Genomic DNA, 12270 nt, shown 5'->3' with positions numbered 1-12270 from the left:
TGCTATTCCACAATGTGGGTTTTTCTTCCTTCTCAGGTTGGACTCGCAGATGCTGTGGATTTATTTAGAACCAGAAGAGTATTTATTAAAGATGGCTTTGCCTATGTGCCATTTAAGGAGATTGATGTGATTGTTTTGAATAACTATAGAACAAAATTGTCTAAAGCACTGGCGGTAAGTCAGATGAAGTCTGATTTTTACTACTCTTGTTGTATTGTTTGGTGACACTCCTGGACAATAGCCTTTTTGGGTTTAAAATGTATATGCTTCCATCTGAAGAATACCAGAAACCTTACTACAAGTACTGGTAGCACTAAAAAACATTGATTGTGAGCTGAGTGTCCATTAATTTCAAATGGTATGTAGCATATAACATGCATTCTAAAGGAATTTGTGCTAGAGGATTTTAGCAATTGTTTCACACAGAGATAGTAACATGCCCTTTCATTCAACATGTCAGCCCCATGCATGCAACTGTTTTTTCTACTGGTATCTGTCTCTTCTCCCACAACATTTTGCAACAGTTTTTTGTTGGAACAAGTGAAATAGTTGTGGATTTTTATTCTATGTTCTGTTGGTAAGAACTGAGCTTAGCTCACTTGGTTAGAGCATGGTGCTAATAATGCCGAGGTCATTAGTCATCATTCAGTCTCTGAACAGGTCACACACTTAAGAGCTGGGCTTGAAGGTCCCTGTGGGTCCCTTTTAACACTGAATATTCTATGAACTCAAATGAGGATAAGCCAGAATATGTCAGGCAAAGGTAAAGTTTTTGTTGTATGAACATTTGAGTTATCATACCTAGTTAGGACATCTGTGGTAAACACTGTATGTGAATGTCCTCTGTTAGTAATTTGATCAGCTCAGGAATTGTTTGTTTTACAATATCTCTGAGACTCTTCAGAGGGTTTAAAAATGGGTGATCATGTCTAATACACAAAATTTTAGTCCTAGAAAATGCAGCATTGAATAACATGAAGGCAGATTGGATTGCTTTTCAAAAATGTTTTCAAAGCCTTGTATTGTTATGTTACATTAATGCCAAGGCTGACCACGAACATTTAGTAAACAAACAGTGGAAAGCAAAAATGCATTCCTTTATCAAATTAGGAAATTAGCATAGTGCAGTCTTAATTGGAATATAACTGGAGTCTGTGGAATTATTTAATGTACAGTGAAAATTGTGAGTCTTACATGAACATTTTCATTGGAACTCTAACAGAACTGCAAGTAGAGAGGCTTGTATTTGAGTTGATGCATAATGTTTTTGCTGAAAGCTGATAACACTTCTGTGAGATTTAAAAAGAAAGAATATATTCCACAGAAATGTGGCTAAATATGCACATTATCTGCATCTATTCAAAATACTTTTGAGAAGCTTTGTAAACTTCTGAAATTTGTGTCTTGTGTGAATAGCTGAGAAGTCTGAAAAACAGTAAGAACTGCAATGAGTAGGCCCTGACTTAGTTTGAAGAGAAATCTGAGAACACATACACTGTCTCACATATTATTCACTTCACCTGGATTGCCTTCTTAAAGCCAATAACTGCTTTTTAGGAAAGAAATACTTCTTTATGTGACACTTTGTAGTCATGGTTTAGAAATTTGGACACTTATGATCTAGGAAAACTACCTTCTACAGAACTGCTGTATTTGAAGTTATTGTGGTGCTTTGGGTTCACATTAGTCTTTTAATAGATAAGCTTTGTTTATTGAAGTTCACCATGTTTTCTTTGTAAAGGATAAAAGATTAGTGATTTCTGTCCTATTCCAAAGTTTCTAATTGAACTTGGGGGGTTTTGATTATTAATTTAGTTTAAGAAGCTGTATTTAGTAAACAGTTTCAGCTAATTTTAGCCAGCACAGTGCACTGCTGAGAGATGCTGGGGATTGAGTCTTTGGAAATGAAGGCTAAAGTTCCAATATGTTTTACAGAGGTTAGTCTAATGTTACTCTGTTATACCAGAGGCTTAACTGAAGTGTGATACTTGGTAGCTGAATACTTAGTGTACTTTACACTGAAACAAAGCTATAAACATCAGTTACATATCAGTGAAACGGTAAAAATACTCTTTTAAATAAAAGATTGTGTATATATAAATCCAGAGGATAATCTTAACAATTGTCCTCAGCCATGTCTGGACGGAAGAGGCAGAAGTTATGACACAATAGCACAATTCAAGTATTGTTTGTGAAAAGTAGTTGTTGAAATACTGTTTGCTCTAGGCCCAAGTTCTGCAAGTACACCTGGTTTAGCTGTGCTTTTTTAGGACATGGATGCTTTTTTGTCTCTGCTGCAAAGGAGAAATCAGCCAAGAGAAATGTGTTTAATTTCAGGCACTCTGGTGATACAGAGGTCTTCACGACTTCGCACAGAAGTTGTGCATCATGGCCAGACTTAATTAAGAAGTAATAAAGCCTTGAACATCATCACCTGTTTTATTATTTGTCTCTTAATGAATATATCTGATAACATTACCACTTTGGTAAGCATTACTTGTATGTTCTTCTGGGAGTATGTTTTAGTGGTTTTGCAGCATCTGGGTGTTCACACTTTGTTCTCAGCATTTTCTAGTGGACAATCCTTGTATTAGAATTTGAGACTTTTAAGACTGTAATGGTGTGATCATCTGAATTAGGCGTATGCTATTTCTAAAGAAGGCGTTTGTAAAATTAGGTTAAAAAATTGTATCTTTTGTTAGATATTTTGATGTCACTGGCTTAAAAATTGTCTGGATGGCCAGGTCCCAACTGTGGTGGTGAATGGAACCACATTCAGTTGGTGTCTGGTCACTAGTGGTGTTCTCCAGGGCTCAGTATTGGGCCCAGTCCTGTTTAACACCTTTACTGATGATCTAGATGAAGGAATTAAGTATACTCTTTGTAAATTCATTAATGGCATCAAGCTGGTTTGGAGTGTGATCTGCTGGAATCACGCCTTCCTACGGAGGCTCTGCAGATCTGGATCTGGGCAGGCTGGATAGATGGGTGGAGATGAGTGGTATGAGGTTCAACAAAGCCAGGTGCTGGATCCTACACTTGGGTCACAACAATCCCAGGCAGTGCCACAGGCTGGGGGCAGAGTGGCTGGAAAGCTGCCCTGCACAAAAGCCCTGGGGGTCCTGGCTGACAGCAGCTGAACATGATCCAGTGTGTGCCCAGATGGCCATGAGGGCCAATGCCATGCTGGCCTGTATCAGCAATAGTGTGGCCAGCAGGCCCAGGGCAGGCATTGTCCCTCTGTACACAAGCACTGGTGAGGCCACACCTCAAGTCCTGTGTCCAGTTCTGGGCCTCTCAGTTCAAGGAGGACATTGAGGTGTGTCCACACAAGGGCAACAGAGCCTGTGAAGGGTCTGCAGCGCAAATCCCATGAGGAGTGGCTGAGGGAGCTGGGGTTGTTTAACCTGAAGAAACAGAAGCTCAGGGGAAACCTTATTGTTACCTAGAGCTGCCTGAAAGGAGGCTGTAGCAAGGTTGACCTCTGCTTCCAGGTGATTTGTGACAGGACAAGAAGACATAGCCTCAAGCTGCACGAGGGGAGGTTCAGGTTGGATAGTAGGAGGAATTTCTTCACTGAAGGGGTGATTAGGTATTGGAGTGGGCTACCCAGGGAGATTGTGGAGTCACTGTCCCTGGAGGTGTTTAAGGAAAGACTGAACATGGCACTTGATGCCATGGTCTGTTTGATGAAGCGGTGTTTGGTCATAGGTTAGACTTGATAATCTCACAGGTCTTTTGTAGAGTAATTGATTCTGTGGTTCTGTGACTTTGGGCAATACTTCTTGTGTTGACAGTCTGTTGTATACTTCTAATGGACAAAATACCCTGGTTATAGAAATTGGGGAGATGGTTTTTCAGGCATGTAGTTTCTTACAGCTCTCAGTAGCGCCATTTTTCAATGTAGCAGCACCATACTATTCCAGTATGGGTTGTTTGTGCAGTATTATTGATTATTTGTACTTGATCCATGTTTTGCTTCATGGAGTTTGTTTAGTGCTACTCTAAGTAGTCACATGCACGGGTTTTTGGAAGGAGTTATGTCTAGGTAGGAATGATATATGATGGCCTGCCCTGTCTTTTCCAAGGTGCTCTGAAACTGTACACCTTATGGGAATGTGCTTGTGCTAAAGATGCTCTTCCTAGGTCTCCTAAGCATTGAATAATTTGGGTGGTTGCCTAGCCTTGTTACAGTGCTCACTACACTGCAGATGTATGTCACCATCCTGCATATTAGAGTGATTCTATTTGGGGTTGTAAGGGAGGAACAGAATGAGAGTGAATTGATGTGTTGACACTGAGCTTTGGAAGAACAGTAAATAATTCATAGTACTGACTTTTTAAAAAAGTTTTATGTTGACACTGGCAGAAATTCAGTTCAGTCAGTTACACTTTAATCACTTACTAGTCAAGCCCATGAAGCATTCAGATGTTCTCTTTCATCATTTAAAAACAAGTTTGGTATCCCAACTGTGGCTATTTCTTGAAGCTTTATAATAAGAGGAGTTGATATTAGTCAAGCCTTCTTGGCAGTTCCAAGTACAACTGAAGATGTTAATTTTATGTTTGAAATCAATACTGCAAAGGCCTTCTTTACGTATTTTCTGACCCATTTGATAGTAAATAATTTCCTTGTGCCATTAATGTTGATTAAACTGTAGAAAGCTTAAACATTTTCTGTAACATGTGAGCTGTAATGTTAGCTCAACAATTGTTTTATAATATCACACAATTTAAATTCATACAAGTTTGATTAATGTTTTATTCATGAGGGTTTCACTGCGTTTACACTAACGTACAAAATTATGCATCTCATATTTGAGGAAAGTAGTTTTAAATTTTGATTAAAAAAAAAATCAGAAGATTCAGCTTAGTGTCATGGCTCAGACACTAATCACAGACCTATATCAGAGCTGTATTGGTCTCAGTACTGCATAAAAGGATTGCTCCAGAGAAATCTGAAGTGAGACAAAAGGAGGAGAGGATGGAAGAAGCAGCTGACACACGGACACAGGATGGAAGAAGAAACCCACACTGAAGCAGGTGGAGAGTCCTGAAGGAACCACAGCCTGTGAAGAACCCATGCTTAAGCATTTTTGTTTTCCTGAATGATTGCATCCCATGGGAGAAAACCCATCCAGAGCAGGGGGGATCCTGAGCAGGCAGGAGGTGTGGAGAGGAGCTGTTCTGGACCAGTCACAGCTGTCCCTGCTGCCCTGGGGGAGGTGTGGGAATCTCGGGTGAACGGGCACAGTGCAGCTGATGAGACAGGGAAGCAAAGGCCTTGCCAGCCTCATTTGTCTCTGCTCCTCACTACCTGAGTCTAATTGACAGTAAATTACATTTATTTCCCTCACTGGGTCTGTTTCACTTGCAGTGGTAATTGTTTATCAACCCCTGTCTTTATCAGCATCTGTGTGGGAATTTGGCCCTTAGGTTGGGGTGAGTTATCCGTGGCTGTTCTTCTAATATTTTGTTGTGAGGCTTGTAGTTCTGCTGAGCTTGGATACTGGAGGAAAGGAGGCTCAGCACTCTGGTTCCAGCCCACACAGCCATGTTAGCATCTGTATTTCCTGGGCTCTTTCTCTGATTAATTCAAGATGTGGGGATCCTAGATACTGAAAAGCCTGACTCTGGAATGCCTCCCAGTAGTGTTTGAATCAAATAGATTGAATCTTTGTCGATTTACCTTAATGAACGTTACATTCAGAAAATGCTTTGTCCTAAAGTTTTAGTGGTTTTTGAACAATATATTTTAAAGCTGTAAGCTGATGCTTGAGAATGTGTAAATATTCCTGCTGTGTGAGTGCTTTTATAGTGTGTTGAAGAGTTTTATTTTACAAAGATTTGTAATTATCTATGCTAGCATAACTGAGCCATAGATTTATCATACTTGTTTTTAAATACTGCCCCTTTTTTGTCTAGCAATTGAAGTAATAACTTGGGTGGTCTCTGAATTACTGCAAAAAAGTTGCTTTTGTGAAAACTCTGTCAGAACATCATATAACATCTTACTGTTTGCAAATTAAAATATAAGCTAGAAATAGAACTAATTGGTGCCATAAGAAATTGATTCCAATATTAATACATACAGTCTTGATAGAGCGTTTTTCTTCCTAATTTAATACCAGCACTTTTTTACTTTAAATTATTATCTTGTGTAATCTGAAAAAAATGTCTACAAATAAAGTTGTTGGGTTTTGGGGACTCACTGGAAAAGGAAGACGTCACTGGTGTTGTCTAATTTTGTATATTTTTTCTTGATTCCTTTCCTGATTTGATATGTAGTCTTTTAAACAGTTAGAAATGGGAATCAAATAAGTTGCATTACTAATATTTGTAATGATTTGTCCTTTAAAATGAAATATTAGTCAAACAAATATCCTATTTTGGTTGACTTATGCTATAGTTACAAAGAACCTCCTAATTCAGAAAAGTATCAGTATACATAGCACCATCTGTGAAACATTTTCTTCCTAAAACACCTACATTTTTAAGCAGTAGAGCAGAAGGCTTTATGTGGTGGCATTAATGTTGAGAAAGTATGATTGATGATGGTCTTGTCACTTGAAATTCATTTCAGGTGTTGTGTTCCCTGTGTTAACTTAAAGTAATTCACTGTAACATAAATGGATGATTTTTATAATATGCACACACAAGGTTAGTAAGGTAATAACTTAGGCAGTGTAAGGTAAAACGTGATTTCAGCGACTTTGTCCTCTGAATCTCTCAGGTGAAGTTTGCAGTGAGAATTTTGCAGAGCAGCAGCTGGTCTTGGTTTCTGAGTATTACAAGGTCATTGCCTAAGGCACAGGTCAACTGAATAAAATGGTGATATTTGAGTGATATTCAGGGAAATTGTTTAGAGAGTGTGTGTGTGTCAAGAGAAGACTGAAGCTCGCATGTGGACTTGTTACTGGACTTTGCTTTGTGGCTGTTTTTTGGCCATTGTCCCATTGCTATTTTCTAAAATACATCCTTCAGTGTTTTATCTCCTCTGCTAATTGAAGTACATGTGTTCCTTCTAGAGACCACATAGATTGCTAGCACAAAGTAATTACAAATAATGTTAGGAGGCTAAATGAAATTTGACTGTATTCAGTATTACTTCTTTCTATTTTATTCTCTTGTCTTCTTGCATCTTTTATACCAAGTGTAAGAATTTGTTATGTACAAAATTTGCAGCATAAACATTTGCTGTGCTCTCTAAATAGTCCTGTCTGGTTTGATTTGTATGAAAATGCTTCAATCTTCAAATCCACATTGATTTTTTCATAATAGTCAAGCTAACAAAACAAGATTTGCAGTATTTGAAGCTTGTGGAAGGCTTGTCTAAGTAAGTTGTTCCCCAAATTTCAGAAAAAAATTGGAGTTGAATATATTGGTTGCAAGTGCAGTTTTATTTCTGTGTTAGATGTGATAACCTGAAAACTTGTCAGTTAATATGGCACCTATTAAATGTCATTTATTAATATGCTGGTAACCATAATTTGCAAATGATGCACTTTAGTCAGTGAGAAAGAACTGTAATGGTATATGCAGTCGGTGAGTAAACAAAAGTCTGTATCTCAGGCTGACACTGCATTACAAATTTGCATTTTTCCTGATTATTTTCTCACAGCCATTGGCTATAGCAGTAGATATAGGTGATAGCTGTAGCAGTATCTGTCTGGAGTTAATTTCATCCACTGTACTCTGACTTAGCAAGTTTATGGAGCAGGCAAAAAGAAATGGGTTGAATCACCAAAAATTGTGATGACTACTTCTCCAATTACGTGATTTTTTTCCACACATTTTGCAATAAAATATGGAGAATGGCTGTTCTCCTTAGTAAAGTGTTATGATGTCCTAAGCCAAGGAATGTACATTGCACATGTGACATTAACATGTTTGTTGCCATTCCTACTAATGATAAAGATTGGCTGACCTTTGGGGAAGGGCTAAATTTTTAATCCTGTTTTCAGTCAGAAGGAAAAATTGGAAATGACTGTCAGTAGATCAAAATCAGACTTGAAATAAATTGAACACCTGGTAGTCATCTCAGGTCTTGGCAGATTAATTTATACAATCTTTTAAGAGGTTGGAGCACTTCTTAAAGCAGTGAGTGTCAGAATAAAGTATGCACAAGTTTTATCTCAGCAATGCCTTTGCCAAGATGTGTTTAAAAGAAATTCTACTGTAAACTAATTTTAAAAAGCTCCACTAATTTTACTGATTACACAACTCAAGTGTTTTGAACTCTTCTAAGAAAAAAGCAGCAATATGATTTTTGAACTTACTGAATATTTATTTTCAGACTTCAAATATAGATGAAGTGAATATTTTTAGAAATGCTTGTCACTGTCAGTGTTGCTGCAGCTAATTTCTGGGTGGCCTCATTGTATGAATTTCCATTTGACTGCAGTTTCCCAAAGTATATTTTATCTGTTAATGTATTACTTCTTCAATTAATTGCTAATTTGCATACCAATGCTATAGAGGAAGTGGACTTTTTAGTAGTTTTTGTAAATTATTATTTTTCAGAATAACTTTTTCCAAATAATAGGAAGGTAGGGTATATTTCAGAGGCTGTATATTTGAACAGAATTTGTACAACAGAAAATATTCCTGAAATATTAGAAACTTGATTTAATTAGGCTGCAAATACGAGCTGGAGTAGTTTAACTTGGCTATAGTAGCACTGGAATCCTGCCCCCCTCCCTTCCCAGCTGTGGCTTCATTTTGCACCTCTGGCTTGAAAAGAAGCAGGTCCCTACTTGGACAGTGACTTGTCTCCAGGAAAGCATCAGGTGCCTCTGCACTGCTCTGCTGCCAGGCTCCTACTGCATCATCACTTCCCTTCTAGTGGCCATTGACCTACTGCCTCAGGAGTGTACTGCTGTATCCCTGAGTGTTTTGACTGCAGGGATGTTTTAAAGTAGCGTAATCACTGACTTGGGGTTTCTTTTGATTGGATTTCCTGTTGGATTATTCCAGAGGTCCTACATGAGTTATGTACGTTTGGTAGTGTCAACATACATAAATGTTTTCTGTCATCTCATTGATCTGATGATATCTGTGTGAGGGAGGAGACAGTAAAGTACTATAATAGAGATAGTTTGTTATAAAAATGGATTTTGGAAGGTGATGATGTATTTGGAAGTCTCCAGTTCTATGTGAAATTTTGTCAAATCTTGCATGTGCTTTGTAGATTTTTGCAGGGACACTGAGTTAGCTATCCAGTGTCTGAGTTGTAGAAGGGCAGAAAATAAGATGAAGTATCAGGGAAAAACAGACCAATGAAGATACTCAGTTTCAATTTACATGTAGCTTGTGAAAGATCTTTTTGGCTGTCATTTTTTTTCCTGTATTTATGCAAACAAATTCCTTTTCATGTAAATACTAGTGTTTCTCTGTTTGTAAGGATTGGTGTTTAATTTAAATAATCTGTATTCTTGAACAAATATCAGAAAGCAAAGGTCTTTTTATTACCATCTGTTGCAAGTTAAGCAAAATGACCTGGTTTATTAATGACTGCAGCCTTTGTTATGTATGTACACATGAAAAAAAAAAGGATTAAATTTGGATCTACTGCTTAGAGCTTTAAGTAACAGAAAAACCAATGCATTTTCCCTGGTTTTTTTTTTTTTTTTGGAGCTACGATGGCAAAGTGAGGTGAAGGTTGTTCTGTTACCGGATTTCTTAAAAAGAAACATTATTTATGTTTCTTTTTACTCCATCCTTTTGATTTATAGACTGAAAAAATAAAATTTAAAAATATGGAAATCCCAACACATTGCCCCCCACCCTCTCTCTTTAAAACTGAAGTGTGAATCAGGAGAATTTTCTTTGGGGATGGTGGAAATGTAAAATTACATTTTTTCAAAATGAGTAGAATGCCAGCAGTTGTCACAGTGAATGAATAAAACTATTAATCACTTCTTACTCCAGATGACAGGCTTTTAAAGAAATTTTTGGAAGAGTTGAGTCTCCCAGGCAGTACTGTAGAATGCTAGGCATGTGACACCCCTTGTTGACAGAAAGCAAATACTTGTTTTTCAATAAAAGTTGATGATAGCTCATATTGCATGAGCAAGTAAATAAAAGAAATGTAATAGTAGGATGTAAATGAAAAAATAAGAGCTATGAACTAATTTAGCATATATTTAAATTTAAAATCAGTCTCTTATCTGTTGCACAATGCATTTTGCTATGTTAGCTACTTTAATAAGTGTGATTTCAAAGGCAAATTATACTATTTCTTTTGAAATATGATTCTAAACTTTACTGAAATTCTTTCTCTAGATTGTTGCTATGAAACAAATGAAAATCTTGGGGTGAATCTGCTTTTAAATTTGGTATGTTCTCTGATGTTCCTGTCTAAGAAACAGAAGGCTTTGGTGAGCAGGCATCTTGATTTTCTTTATTTCTTCCCTGTCAGTGCTTTTATCACTCATAGTACAACTAGCCAATTTTAGACTAACCAGTTTTAAACAGCAAATCCATTTGCACTTTTGATCTTAAGTAATTTCAGGAGGAATGAAGAGGGCAGTGCAGTGAATCATCTAGTGATGGTGCTTTTGTCAAAATTTAGGCTGGAGTATAATACCTGGTTTTCATCATTAGTGCCCATTCTAGTGGAAGACTATTAGACACTTCTATTCATCTATGTATTTTTCTTATGTTATAGGATAATTGCTGTTAGAGCCTGCAATAAGAACAGAGATGACTGAACTAATAATTAGAGAGGCAATAATAAAAAAATTTTCCAAGCTACATGTTTTTAAAACCAGCACCGTGTTTAGATCTGTGACTTCGGGAATTTATAATGGCTCCTAGACAATGGGTAATTCTTATGAAATGAAGTCCACAACTTAATACTCAGCTCTTAAGAGAGTAGAAATTTTTCAGGCATGGATTTAGGATATTTGGATTCAGTTGGTGCAAGGGAGACTACATCATACAGGGCATGAGCATAAACCTTGCTCTGCTGCTGAGGGATTAAGAAGTAGATGTGGAGTAGTGGAGAATGAAAGCTCCTGTCCTGCTCGGTGCAGGGTGCTCTGCCAGAACTGCTGTGTGAGGGTCCTTGTGAGCACTTCTTTCAGGTGGATAACTTTTCCCCAGGCATGAATGCTGTTATGAGCAGGAGAAGGATATGAGATATTTGAAAAAAAGAAATCCATTTTATTTTCTTTCATAACATCCTTTGCCTTTGTGACACTGTCTAGAAGCCACAGAAAACGTCTCAGGAAAAGAAGCTGCTTTTGGTTTTGTGTGTGTTGCTCTTTTTTTTTTTTTTTTTTTTTTTTTTTTTTTTTTTTTTTTAAATTTTTAAGATGTGGCTCACCACAGAAACGTAATACTTTGTATAGCAAATGGTAACATACTCTCATCTAACAAGTGATTACTCTGAGCTCAGGATTAATTCTTCAACTTTTTCCTTAGGTGTTTTTTTCCGGAATGTTGGGTAGCACTATTGAAATCTAAGTCACAGTCACCAAGATTTTCCCTGGTCACTGATATGTGCTCCTTCAGCCACTTAAATAGCATAGCAAAAGCAACCACAGTGGATTATGTGATGCTGTTGCTTAAACTTTTAGTACAAGTGTTGCAGTTTGGATTGAGTGTAGTTCATCTAAGCAAACAGTAGTTTCAGTGTATGCCAGCAAAGTGCCCTGGCAGCAGAGGTGGTCAACAGTATCTTGGGCTGTATCGACAGACGTGTAGCAGATAGGTAGAGAGAACTACTTCCTCCTTTACTTTACACTTAATAGACCACATCTAGAATATTACATCTAGTTTGGGGGCTCACAGCACAAGAAAGATGTTGATAAACTGGGGCAAGTTCTGTAAAATTCTACCCTTTTGGTTTTTTCTACCTGTCTTTACTACCAAAGTTGAACCTCCTGCTTACCAGATTTTCAGCTCTTTTCTGGAAGAGCTGTTCTCCAGTGAGTTGGCCATCATCCTGTACCATTCTGTCATAGGTACAGGACTTCTCAGTTGTGCTTGGTGAATTTCAAGTACAATTAGTCACCTGAATTTCTCCTGCAGCCAAGGAATACGGTTGGCACAACACAAGCCCAGGCAACACATGCAGTGTAGAACAGTCCAGGCTTGGCTTACTCAGGTTTACTGTAAAGAGAATCCTTAGCTGCTTGCATTTTACAGTGAGCAGTGAGCTGGTTAGCATCACTTTAACCTTCCAACAGCTTTTCAGCCATCTAATTTAACCTGGACTATAAAGTTGCAGCTTAAATACAGGGATCCAGTATCAAAAGTCTTGTC

At 37.6% G+C, this 12270-nt stretch overlaps 1 protein-coding gene across 1 annotated transcript in view; it reads left to right on the top strand.

The window, feature by feature from the left end:
* Positions 1–12270, top strand: part of PRIM2 (DNA primase subunit 2) — an 89344-nt gene that overhangs the window by 23253 nt on the left and 53821 nt on the right. Inside the window, exon 6 of the mRNA XM_053938383.1 lies at positions 37–174. Coding sequence (XP_053794358.1) covers positions 37–174 — 138 coding nt within the window. The remainder of the gene's footprint in view (positions 1–36; positions 175–12270) is intronic.

Source organism: Vidua chalybeata, chromosome 3 (genome assembly GCF_026979565.1).
Source record: "Vidua chalybeata isolate OUT-0048 chromosome 3, bVidCha1 merged haplotype, whole genome shotgun sequence".
In the NCBI taxonomy this organism is placed as follows: domain Eukaryota; kingdom Metazoa; phylum Chordata; class Aves; order Passeriformes; family Viduidae; genus Vidua; species Vidua chalybeata.
Note: the sequence above shows the minus strand (reverse complement) of the source record. Positions and strands in the feature narration are given on the sequence as shown.